The 13,272-nt window shown below is 43.1% G+C and overlaps 1 protein-coding gene across 1 annotated transcript; it reads right to left on the bottom strand.

Annotated features, from left to right (window-relative positions):
- Positions 1 to 4,929: 4,929 nt before the first annotated feature.
- Positions 4,930 to 9,285, bottom strand: LOC123068299 (wax ester synthase/diacylglycerol acyltransferase 11). Its single transcript, XM_044490852.1, has 7 exons — positions 9,017 to 9,285; positions 8,088 to 8,705; positions 7,919 to 7,985; positions 7,759 to 7,832; positions 7,442 to 7,633; positions 7,171 to 7,308; positions 4,930 to 5,266 (listed from the first exon to the last, which is right to left on the bottom strand). Exons 1-7 carry the CDS (start codon positions 9,266 to 9,268, stop codon positions 5,093 to 5,095), a joined length of 1,515 nt encoding a protein of 504 aa, XP_044346787.1. The 5' UTR covers positions 9,269 to 9,285; the 3' UTR covers positions 4,930 to 5,092.
- Between the last annotated feature and the right edge of the window lie 3,987 nt (positions 9,286 to 13,272).

Genomic DNA, 13,272 nt, shown 5'->3' with positions numbered 1-13,272 from the left:
CTCATACTGTGACAAGGAATGAATGGCTCAAAGTGGTGGGGTATGATCAGGATAAGGATGTAATCTTTTTAGCTAGGCACGACGGTATATATATGGTTCAGCCCAAGTCAATGCAAGCCAGGAAACTTCATGGAACAGTTCTAAATATTACTGCTATACTTTCACAGAGTTCACAACCACTAGGTAATTAATTGCTCATCTTTGGTCTTTATATCTTAGGAGTAACCCAATCTAATTATGTTCTGTACATGTTTTCTCACATACAGTTATTGTAATTCTGAAACGTCCACATACAACTTGCACTTAGTAAGCCATTTCCTATGATAGAATTTATTTAGTAATTGCACCTTTGCTAGATGGACGAGTTTATCGTCGTGTTACTTCATTATGTGTTACGTTTCAATGTGCTTGTCTTTTCTATTGCAAGATAGCAAAATCAAAGGTCGAATGATTAACTTAGCTGACAAGTTTGAGTGCCCAGGCTAGTTATATTCTTTACCTATTATTATTACTATTATTTGTTAAGATCTTCTTTTCATTTCACTCCATAAAAAAATTCTGTTGAATTCATACTTTTTGAAATAATTTAGATTTTCTCATTTGTTCATTCATATAGCACATAGAAATAAATTGCATTTCTTCTCTTGGGATCCTTTTAGTTAAAGCAGAATACCCAATAACACTTTTGTTCCTAGAGTTGTTGTTTTGGCATAATTTTCTCTGGTTGACATTACGAGTAAGGAGTTCACATGAGAAAATTTATAGGCCATGTTTTCTTTTCTTACAAGCTAGATTCTCCATTATGAGGTAGCTAAGTATACTGTTTGTATGAATATTCCTTGCATTTTTTAACATATGTTGTTTTGTTTTATCTATTGCTACTATCAAGAGTGACTAATATGGCATCTGTAGAAATAAGTTATATAAGTGAATTATTTTGCTCAAGTAATATTTGTCAGCTCATCTTTGTAACTCTCTCATGTTGCCTTCTCTTATCCATTTGTCTTTATTGTGAAACTGTTTTTAATTGCCGGAGTTCTTTTGCTTCTAGTCACAACCATTACCAGTGGAACTAATGGAGCTGAAATGTTAGGGTGACTGCCTGGTTTGATGTGCTAATATGCTGAAACATTTCAACTGGTAAGATCTTCTAAATATAGTTTGTGAGATTTGTACTGTTTGATCTTGTCTTTGGATAATATGTATGGCGGTCAATGTAGGTAGCATGCACCCTGAAAATATTGTCCATTTGGCTATAGGGATCCGCATATGCTAATAACAATTAAAATGGTGGTGAGGCTAAGTAAAAAAAAGGACTCATGTTAGATCATAAACGATATGCAGATGATTCACATGTTGTATGCCCAGAGTTCTCCCTTGGTTTTGCTGTTTCTTGATCCATAAGTTGAAAGCAATATATTACTAGCCCATTTTGCTATTACAAACATCAGTCACCTCATTTAACTCCATCACCTAAGAAATATGTGTGGAAAGGCTGAAGAATTTATTTTGTTGTCATATGTAGCCAGCAATATGAAATGACTTCCTTTTTTGAGGAGATATGATATAGCTGTACTTTATGTTGGTGAGTTGATCATGAGTTTGTACGCACGTGTTCATACGCTGTTACATACTCCTAGGTGCTACTACTAGGTTTTCTCGGTATCTGCATCAGGTTACTAACAACTTGACGCTTTTGTTTTCCCCAAGTAAAGAAAGGGCTGCTGCAGTTGTTAGTTGTCACCGAGTTTATCGCGTCGCAAACCCTCGTGGTCAGTGGTGTTTATATGTTATTATCTGCAAAAATTTGTCGTGCCTTAGCCTAGCCATGTATGTAATGTAGCAAGATGTTTTGATTAGGTAATCCATGAATTTTAGCTTAATTATTCTAGTATTATTTCAAGTCGGATCTCATCCTGTCTTGCCTTTTCCAATGCGTGTGCTTGGCAGCTCTTCTCTTCAGCCAGGAGAGTATCTGCCACAAGTATTTGTATGTTTGTGTCTGCTCAGCTTTGGTTTGAAAAGAAAGGCATCACTCGTCAGCTCTGGTTATATATGTAGCATGTGCTTGGCAGCTCTTGGGAATGCCAGGAAGTTGTTCTAGATTTTTACATTTCTTTTTACAAATTATAGATCGTTGCATGGCAGAGAGTTAGATCCAATCAAATGCGCACCCCTTCGACTAGAACGAACCCTCATCAGCACGGTGTCGATGTCGGTAAAGAAGTGATATCGTTGTTAACATGACTGGAATTAGTGATGTAGAAGTTTGAATGGAACAGGCGTGGCTTTCTTACCCTGGGAATAAGGTTCAGTGGGAGTACTTTGTTGTGGTTCATATGAGCCAGAGGAGTCGTCATTCTCGCAGCAGCTGTTTTCTGCTGAAGATGCGGGTCTGGACGGCGGCATGTCTACACTCGTACTTGTAATTGCAAGAAGACATGTGCCAGGAGGTTGCATTGTTTGGCTGTAATTTTCTGTAATCTTGCTACGTATTTGTGGTGAGCGACCCGGAGGCTTCAACTTTGGTAGGCTTTGTTGAATCTGATTCTGTTCTGACGACCTGAAGAAATCTGCTATCTATTATCAGTGTAGTATATACTAGGAGGTGGTCAACTAAAGAATGAGATATGGGATGTTGATCAGTACTACTGCCTGATCTAACCCACAATAAACGGACCTAAAATATATGCATTTTTTATACTAGAAGCATATGCTTTGCTCTCTGTCATACTCTGAGATCTGGTTCCCAACATACGCTCGTGAAGTGGTGTATATATATTGGCATGATTGGAGAATACACTTCTAAATGTTTGAATGTGTTGCTGGTTTGCTGGAATTCAAGCCTGGATCGATGAGCTACATCCGCCTGTTTTCATGTGGTTTGTAGAGGGCTTTATGGTCCTGGCAGACGTAGTGAGGAACTCAGGTTTACTCCTTTGTTCAGATTTATTTGTGTAGCACAAATCTGTTACTAGCTAGTGTTTTGTAGGCTTGTAGCTCAAACAAAAGCATGTTTCAGAATGCTCCTAGCTCCGCAAAAGCAGGGAAGTAATACTGATTTTGTTGTTGTTGTTGACTTCCTTGCAGATTCAACTGGGTTCGTTTCAACTATAGCAGAGAGGACTAGAGATAAGGGGTTCTTCAGTGGTTCTCCTTGTCCATCTGCACTCCAGATAACCTTCAGTTTTGCTGTTCAAAATTCAGCACCGCCTCGCCAAACAACATTCTTCCACTAAATGGCAGCAAGAAGGCCATAGTCTGACGAAACTGAAACTTCGTAGCAGCAGACACAGGACCAAGCAACAATGTACGGGGGCCCACTACCACTTTACTTCCTCAGGCGGTCAGGGCCCAATTAATGCCACGAGCAAACCAACCCTCCTCAAGCAGCACAGAAGAAAGGGACGTTCCTATTCAGCGCCTAGGTTGCTCGCTGTCTAGTGATCCAGCGAATTTCACCCCCAGCGCGCCTGTCCACAATATTGGCCTTTTCCCAATATTTCTTGTTTTTCCCTTTTTATTCTTATTTTTCCATTTCTTGCAAATTCTCGTTTTTCCTTTTTATTTTCAAGTTCGTTTTTTACATTTTATTTTGTTTTTTCTTTCTTCTTATATTTTTCCTTTTCATTTTTGTGAACATCCTTTTCATAATAGCAAAAATAAAATGCGATCGCTAACATTTTTTCAATTTAAGAATATTTTTAGGAAACCGTGAACATTTTCAAAAGTCATGAACATTTTATTAAGTTCTGTGAACATTAGTTTTTGAAATCTTGAACATTCTTTTGAATTGGCAAACATTTTTTTAATCGGTGAACATTGTTGAATTCATCAACATAGAATCAGTGAAGATTATTTGAACTAATGAAGATTTTTTTGAATCAGCGGACATTATTTTAATTCGCGAACATTTTTTCGATTCCATACGCATTTTTTTGAATTGACGAACATTTTTTGTATCGACAAACATTTTTTTAATCGATGAACTTTCTTTGTTTGACGGACATTTTTTTAATCAATAAAGTTTTGTACTTCACGATCATTTTTGAAATTTTTGAACTTTTTTCCAAAAAATCTTGAACATCTATTGAATTTGCGATTTTTTGTTTCAAATTCACTAACTTTTTTTCTAAGTGCGAACAGTTTTTGAACCCACGAACATTTTATGATTTCTGAAACATTTTCCAAAATTCACTTTGTTTTTGAAATTTGGATATTTTTTAACCCTTATTAAACAAGAAAGCAAAAAAGAAATAAAAAAGCAGGGGCATCCTGCCCCCTCCTGGGTCGGCCCAATAGGCCATGCGGGAGGCGATGGGTGCGTGCTGGCTCGTTCGCAAGTGTCACGTGCTAAATAGGAGCACCTAGAACAAAGAAGGAACAACCCTAAAAAAAAAAGAAATAGACCCCTCCCTCCGGTCGTGTCCTGTGTTCCTTCTTCCTCTAGATAATAGCTAGGTCTTGTCGGCCCTGCATTGAAGATGGAGCCGCAATGACGCGGCTCCATTCAGTAATCCATGCCACAGTCGAGGAAGATAGACTACCCACGACGCATCCATCCTCAAACCCATTCGAGCGAGGAGCGAGCTGCGATGATCCGTCATTGCTGCTACCACGCCACCTCACTGGAGGTTCCTGCCTCTCCGATGGACAACGAAGATATGCTCTAAGAGATCCTCCGTTGTCTCCTGCCGCAGCCGTCCTCCATCTTCTGCACTTTTGCAGTGTGCAAGCGCTGGCGACGACCTGTCACCGGCCCGAACTTCTTCCACGGCTTCCGCGCCAACTACCAGAAGGAGGGGCCGCCCCTCTTGCGAGCCTTAGTGTGTGCATGTGGTGGTCCAGTTTTTTAACATCTATGCATGGCAAGCCAAATGTTATAACGAATTGAATGCAAATCTTATAGTGATCGACATAAACAACACATTAAAGTACAAGAACAAATGCTCATAGAATCAATAGTGCACACATATTACATGTGAATACGTCTCAAAAAAATAATATTACATGTGAATAGAGATGCATTTGCTTTTATTAATCACATATGTATGTGACCTTGACATGGTATATCTATCCAATTATTTGTTATTCAGTCATTCTGGATCGATGTTGTTAATGTCTTGAGGCTAGCCGCATCCCTAACAAGCTTGATGGACTCGGCAAAGTCATTTAAAAGTTGATGACAATCTGGAAATTGTTCGTCGTCAACTGCTAGAATGACCTTGATAGTGCTGCCATAATTTAGGTAGTGCATGGTGAGAGCCTGCACAGGAAATTCAGACAATTAAATACGTAATGCATTAGATTTACTAATTTAGAGAGTCGATTTTCAAATTCTTTAACACTACCACTTATCTTTTCATAGAGTACAGGGCCATTCATACTTTTGCATGAATTTTGTTTTTAATTGATTCAAGCACAAGTTACATATGAGATTTTACAGTGTTCCAAATCGAGATTTCCTAGCTTATGAAGCATAGGACAGTGATCAGCTGCATGAGATTTGCTATTACAAACTACAAAGTATGCATTGGCTGCATTGGCATGCGCTTCCCTGTTAAGCTCCCTGGGAATGTATCGAACATCAGTTCGGATCTGATGCATCTCTCTCTCTCTCTCTCTCTCTCTCTCTCTCTCTCTCTCTCTCTCTCTCTCTCTCTCAAAATAAAGGTAAGGTTTACTCTGCATTACCAACACTTTTGACTCAACACCTCCACCCAAAATTCCCCTGGTTTCGCAGGTTTTACAAGAAGGGATCAAACTTGGCTCACAATAGACTAACTGGCTGCTGCCTATGAGCTTGAATCTCTTAGATCTCCGTTGCGGGTTGTTACCATTTCTGTAGAGCAATTAGTATCCGTCCCATCTTCAAACAGTTCAACGACTTTTTCCTGAACTCAGTTCAATGATATGTTTTTGTTCTTTATCCACCTCCTTGTCCATGATCTAGCTAGGATGCTCGATCTTCGGAAGGGCTTTGCAACATAAATCTTAACGTAGCTACCAGATGGTTTGGTCACAAAGGCTTTAAATCCCGGGATATAATGTTCACGTCGGAATATGTCATGATTACCTCTCCTCACAGACAATGTGACTTTGTAAAATTATATTTTGAAATACAAATTATGTGGGAAGCCTCTCCGTCCCCTGATGATAGTTCTAAGAAAACATAGAAAGTATGCACAGAGTTGGGGCTTACTATGTCTTCTTTTTTCTTAGTGAAGGTTCAATAGTTGACCCGTTTGACAATCCTACCGGTTTAACTAGCTAGGATTGTAAAAACAATGGGTTCAAGATTCTAGGAGAAGCTGGGGGGCAGTCCGATTCTAACGATTCTAGGAGAATCGGCCAAAAGAACTAGACCTTACAATAAACACACTTGTGTGCACTCATTACATGGATGCTATAAACACCGGGGAGGCATTGAGAGTTTGAGGGCCGCATACGCCAACAAGCAAACACAACCAATTAACTTTGGCAACAACACTGACTTGTCTGCAGAAAACGAAAGCAACAGTAGAGACAAAAACAACAAAAAGTCAAAATGGAGCCTGGACTGTACAACTTTTTTGAAACAAACGAAAACATTCTTTTCATACCACAAAAAATTCAAAAAAATTGTACATGCACCTATAGCTGTGTAGTACGAGGGTATGGATTTTCATCAATATATCCTTCCGTACGTGGGGTACACATAAAATACAAATACAAGGATCAATATGGATTTACATTTTCTTTCATTTTAGCCACATTTTATTCTTTTGTGTGACCCACAAATTAAATTATTATTTAATGAAATTTTATGGATAAATAGATAACATCTGTATGTATCCATACAAAAATTAACATATAAATCTATTTTTTTTAATATCGAGCACTATGGTGCTTGGAGCCAAACTGCCTCACTCCAAAAACAATGACTTGTTCCAAAAATAAAAATATACTAGATTTAGCTCAGTAGTGTGTGTGTGTGTGTGTGTGTGTGTGTGTGTGTGTGTGTGTGTGTGTGTGTGTGTGTGTGGAGATTTATGGCAAAGAAGTATATTGGTCAGAAGTTACTAAATGGGAGCGACACATCTTTATACCATGGATTATGTAGTGGCCTGTGATGAACTTTTTCAAAACCAAATGATATTTGTCTTGGATTTAAGAACGTAGGTGACTTACTTGTGGTAAACCGTAGACGCTAATTGCCATGAAGGCAATTGGGTGCCCAAATAACGTTATATGCTCAGCTGGTCCTACGACATTTGATAAGATTGCGGTTGTACGTGTGACAAAGCAGCGGAAGATGAAAGCTCCTGCCTGCGTTCATTGACAAGTTACAACATAATTATAAACATGAATAAATAGACACAATGCTCTTATTTAGCATTTGTGCAATGCAATCCTGGAGAGGACATATAAAGTAAAAAAAAAGAGCAGAAAATATATATACCTTTGCACCAAAGTATTTCACCAAGAAATCAACAGTCATTTGTGTGAACATCACCTCTAAAGAGCTCTTTTTCCTATGCATAGACCTTTTTGCGGTGCGAACATACTCAAGGGGATCATTGTGCAAGGCTATATAAAATGGACAGATGATGTTGCTAATTCGATTCCCGGTCTCTACCTTGGTAACATATGTCTGTTCATAGTTGCAAAGAAAAAAACTAAATTAATTTTTATTTCTACAAAAAAAAGGGCATGTTATAATGTTTGTGTGTCATTTAATTTATATTTCTTTCATATTTGTTAAAGGAAAGTTCTTACTTGTCGGCTGGAGACTGGCCTTGTGTTGACAGGGAGGATTGATCGCAAGCAGATTCTCTTATTGTTGATGTCACCTAATATCGAAGACAAGAAAGCAATATGCCTAGATTACATGTCCACAGAGTACACATTCATAGTCATTGTCAGGCATGTCACTTACAGGATTTCCTGAAGTAGTACCGTGAAAGAGCTGCTGAAGTCACACCAACTAGCACGTCATTCATAGTCTGCAAAAACGAAAAAGACAAAAGTGTCATTGAGTCAAATCAAGAAGTCTGTTTTCAGCAGTATTTAGTTGATCATTAGAAAGTTTAAATGGGTTTAGTTACGCAGTTCATGACAGTCTTGATGAGCTTGACATCGTCGACCCTAAGGCTCTGGTGCACCAAGCGCTTGCAGCGGCGAGGCTGGCCGCCATCTGGGTTTGGCACAAGCGTGAACATCGTGCTTGGATCTCTCAAGAACAATACGGTCGCAGCAAGCAACACCATGTCCACCAGCGTGTGCCATGCTAGCACAAAGTACGACCAAAGCCACGCAAGATAATCGCCTGACAAAAGCCGCGGAGGCTGTGGACACCGCTGATAGATGGCGCCGGTGCGTTTGGATGGCGGCGGCATGGCTGGCATTCTCGCCGGGTCGGCCGTGCTGCGCGACGACGCCATGAGGAGAGTCATGATCGACATGCCGTCGCCGATGGAGTGGTGCAGGCGGAGCACCGTCGTGGAGGCCGCCTCCGAAGTCGGGAAGTCAAGAAAGTGGAACTCCCAGAGAGGACGGCGCCTGTCCATCGGGAGCAGGGATAGAGACGCCACGTAATCCTCCATGGCCTTTTCTGGGTTAGAGTCCACGGCGGCAAGATCTAGCCTCGGGATGATGATGTGGTCGTCCACATTTACCACCGTTTGCACCCAGCGCGGCTTTCCATCCTTGGACCCATCCGTCACCTGGGCATCCACGTGTTAATAAAGTATTGGACATTTGAGGTCGAGGTCAAAATGGGAAGAATAAAACATACAACCATATTAATGACATCGCCGCATAGTATGTAATATTGTTGGTATATAATATGGATATCTGAATTTTTTTATACAAGTCAACCCACAAACTATTGGAGATGCCATTAGGTGTCAACTCCAACCAAGTTGGTTTAAACAATTCAAAAATAAACAAAACAAAATTCCAACCAAACGTACTCTGGCCTATATGATATCAGGCACATGTATAAAAATGAAACAAACGAAGTTCTTAAAATTACTTGAATGCTGCGGAAGCGCGGGAACCGGGTAACCAGTTCTGTTTCGATGCCTGCGCGGAAGACGGGCAGGTTCACCGGCGTGCAAAGCCCCATCACGACGACGATATAGACGCCCATCTCCTCGAAGACTCTTCCGGTAGGGCTCATGGGGTCCTCCGCCGTGGAATTGTCAGCAGATTCCGTCTCTGGCGACACACGGACAGAGAGCAGACGGCTTGGCGGAGTGGCTACGTTCACTATTGTTGCTTCCATGATTGGCTATATACTTGGTTGTAAATTGCATTGGCTCCCGTCTCCGTATGTGCGATATATATAGGGATGGAAGGAGCGCGAGTTCCATGAATGGCTTTACTTGGTTGTTAATTGCTCGTCATACCTTACCTGCAACCTGTATTACTGTACCAACATTAAATTCTTTCTAAGACGGCTTACCACATATGCCATGTACTCTGTACCTACTTAATGATGATTGATAAGTTTTCATCATGGGCGAAGCAGCACATTCACATGGAGTTGGCCTAGTCTCACACGGACCTAAATACAGATTAGGCGAGCGAGTCCGGAATTTTGAAAAAAAAATCAAAAAATATATATTCAGAAGTAGCAACATATTCTGAAAAATGTTCTTTTCTACATGTGGTTATGTCTCGTCTATACAATTTCGTTAGAAAATATTTTATTATGTGAGCTACAAAAGGATTAATTAAAGACTAACTCATACATCCATATATGAATTCACTGCTACAAAATGTGCAATTATTCCAAGAAAGTTCCCAGCCGATTACTCCCAAATCCTCTCTCTTCCCACCGGCGGCCACGGCCTCTTGGTCCCTCCAATCCCATTGCCATCCACGACCGGATGCGAATCTACACAGGTGGTTAGTGGTTACTACGACGGGGCCGATAGCATGCCGTGTGGATGGCCGTCGTAACTGCAGCCTCGGACTGGGATCCATGTCCATGGCCGTCACATCAGCAGCCTGGCACAGTGATTCATCTTGATGGGCGACAGTATGGGCGACCACCAAACTCTGAATGAAGGCGCGACCACCACTTCCCGACGACGACGACGGCCGCGACCACAACCCCGTCGTTCAATAGATGAGCACGTCAACGTAGCTATTGTTTAGATGAAGTGATGAGCTCCTCTTGTTGATTGCAGCAGCAGTTCATGTTGTTTGGAATGCAAAATTCAGAAAAAGGGAATGTCTTTTCTCTGGCTTTGTTTTTTCAGAAACTTGGGAGAGAGAGCAACGGAGCAGAATATGCATTGGCTGCCTAGGCTAGAACTCACAATATATCTTGTACTGAAAATGATAATGTAAACGCATTTGCTAGATTGAATGAGAACTCTCGTGTTTGCTAAAGCTGACTTGTTCATTGCGTGATTCATACTGCAAATTTTGTTCACAAGTCTTGTATGCTGCCAACACACCTTTACACCTGATAGATCACAAATAGTATCACAGATCCTTGTTGTCTGAAAAAATAGTATCACAGATCCTTACAAACATACCCATACATAAATATAACATTACATTCAAATATTTGAGTGTGCTGAAGTCTTCTTCCTCCCGTATCCACCGGTGACACGCCATCAACATAGCTCGATGCCGTCTCTGGGCCTCCGACTCGGCGGCAAAATCTTTCTAGAACTCGGGAGCGCTTGTAGTCCGACGACTGCGATCTACTCCCTTCACCCCATAATGTAAGATGTTTATTTACACTAGTGTACTATCAAAAAGTGTCTTACATTATGGGATGCAGGGAGTACAAAAGTAAATCACTGACCCAGAGGAGAAAACACCAATAAGGGCCTATAGAAACTCCGAATACCACGAACACCGACCAAATCCAGACGAATTCACCGATAACCTAAACCAACCGGATCTCAAAAGACCCGCCGGAGACATGACTCAACACGCCCTTCGCTAGTGGTAAACACACCAACGGGCCGGGAAAAGAGCGGTGAGAACATTATTCCTAGATGTGGACAGTGTCGCTGTCTCGCTAAGCCAAGACAAACTCAAAGACTCCCTAAAGAAAAAAAAACCTAAAAAAGAACCACTCATGCCATTGCAGGCCAGGATTGAATCAGAAGTCGACCTTGCCACTGTCCAGGTGTCGGTGCTACCGGCAGACCTCGGGTAGGGGTCCCAAGCTTGGTGATCTGAGCTAGATGGAAACAGGGAAAGTAGAAGTCAAAACATTGGACTGCCGATGAATAGACTTGACCCGAGAAAAAAGAATATTCGACATGCCATCTTTGATCTCGGAGACCATAGCACCAACGAGTGAACGATCGCGAACATGGGAATTGATTCTCTGCACCAAAGAGAGGCAATCGGAGGCGAATATCACCGAATCACATCCCATCTCACGTGCAAGGTTAATTCAGGTTCAGAAACTTGGGAGAGAGAGCAACCGAACAGAATATGCGCTCGCTGCCTAGGCTCGAACTCACAATATATCTTGTACTGAAAATGGTAATGTAAACGTATTTGCTAGATTGCATGAGAACTCTCGTGTTTGCTAAAGCTGAGTTGTTCATTGCGTGATTCATACTGCAAATTTTATTCACAAGTCTTGTATGCTGCCAACACACCTTTACACCTGATAGATGCTACTTCTATCATTCAGCAGCTAACATCACAAATAGTATCACAGATCCTTGTTGTCTGAAAAATTAGTATCACAGATCCTTACAAACACACCCATACATAAATATAACATTACATTCAAATATTTGGGTGTGCTGAAGTCTTCTTCCTCCCGTATCCACCAGTGACACGCCATCAACATAGCTCGATGCCGCCTCTGGGCCTTTGACTCGGCGGCAAAATCTTTCTGGAACTCGGGAGCGCTTGTAGTCCGACGACTGCGATCTACCCCATAATGTAAGATGTTTATTTACACTAGTGTACTGTCAAAAAGTGTCTTACATTATGGGATGGAGGGAGTACAAAAGTAAATCACTGACCCACGAATGATGGAGGAAGGCGACGACCACATAGCTAGCTAGCTAGCACTACAAACTTAAACACATCGACTAACAGAAATTCACGCATTATGCCACGAGCGGTGCTGGCCGGCAGGCGGCTTCATGCCGGCCAAACTGTTGGACACGCGATGGACACGCGATGGCGCGCCATGTTCGTCCTGACTTCATCACGGCGCGCACGCTCACCGCCAACGACGGCGAGATCCTCCTTCGCCATGGCGCGCTCCGGATGGTGCTGCTTGACAAGCGAGGCGTGATGGTGGATGCGCGGTACATGCGCGAGGGCGAACGCATCGAGTTCGATCAGGCGATCTCGTTTCCGTGTCATGTGGCTAGGGTTGGACAGCGCATTCAGTCGCCGTGCGCGCCCCCGTTGCATGCGGGGCCTGGTACACAGCGCACGGAGGAGCGGCATGCAGCGGCTGGATGCGCGACATCTGGCGCGGGGAGAGCTGCCGGATCAGATCCATGGCCGCCCCACCGCCATGCGGGGCCCAGCAATGGCGTCGAGGTACTTAATGGACACCGAGGGGCGCGGGCACACCCAATTCCCCACCTACCACCACTCCTACCAGATCCGACTCGCATCTCGCCTATCTCTTCGGGCACCTGTGGGAGAGATCTAGGGATTCCTCCTCTTCCCCACCTCCGCCGCGTGATTCCTTCGGCTGGTGGCGTGGCAAGGTCGGCGGCGACGACCGCTCCTTTGCGCAAGTCGCAGAGGGCTCGAAGATCCGTCTCGATCCGTCCAAGGCGATGGGGGATCAAGGCGGGGGGCGATTTGGAGGGCAGCGCGACTTCGCTGGCCGTGGTGGGTTCGGGGGTGGACGTCGACCACCGCCACCCAACAAGACGCGCAACATGGTGTGGCAGCGGCCAGATCTATCTTCGGCCGCGGCCGGGAGTTCCAGATCCGTGGGCGGCGGGGTTGGCGACAAGTGGGAGGCGGCGGCGCGGGCGATGGGAGGAGGGGCCAAGGAGTGGGAGACTCAGAAGATGGCGGCCCCCAAGGATGCGAATCCTCCCCCTGCTGCTGATTCGACCACAACTCCGGCCACCAAGAGCTCCGAGGAGCGATGCCTCAACTGCAACAACTCAGGTCATTTCACTCCACGTTGCCCTACTATTCGTTGCGAGAAATGCAACAAGCTTGGTCATATGGCTCAGTTGTGCCAATCACTCAGGCCGTGGGAGTGTGTTCCTATGCTGTGCGGGTTTCAATCACCCGGCCAGGGCTTCTTCTATATTTCTGATT

The sequence above is a fragment of the Triticum aestivum genome, chromosome 3B, assembly GCF_018294505.1.
Source record: "Triticum aestivum cultivar Chinese Spring chromosome 3B, IWGSC CS RefSeq v2.1, whole genome shotgun sequence".
Lineage (NCBI taxonomy): Eukaryota > Viridiplantae > Streptophyta > Magnoliopsida > Poales > Poaceae > Triticum > Triticum aestivum.
Note: the sequence above shows the minus strand (reverse complement) of the source record. Positions and strands in the feature narration are given on the sequence as shown.

What these genes read in the sequence shown, in the direction of transcription:
- LOC123068299 (XM_044490852.1), bottom strand. Translation starts at nt 9,268, where the DNA reads ATGGAAGCAACAATAGTGAACGTAGCCACTCCGCCAAGCCGTCTGCTC. An exon ending in GTACTACTTCAGGAAATCCT is followed by an intron (nt 7,833 to 7,918) that starts GTAAGTGACATG and finishes CTTCGATATTAG; the next exon opens with GTGACATCAACAATAAGAGA. An exon ending in GGCCAGTCTCCAGCCGACAA is followed by an intron (nt 7,634 to 7,758) that starts GTAAGAACTTTC and finishes AACTATGAACAG; the next exon opens with ACATATGTTACCAAGGTAGA.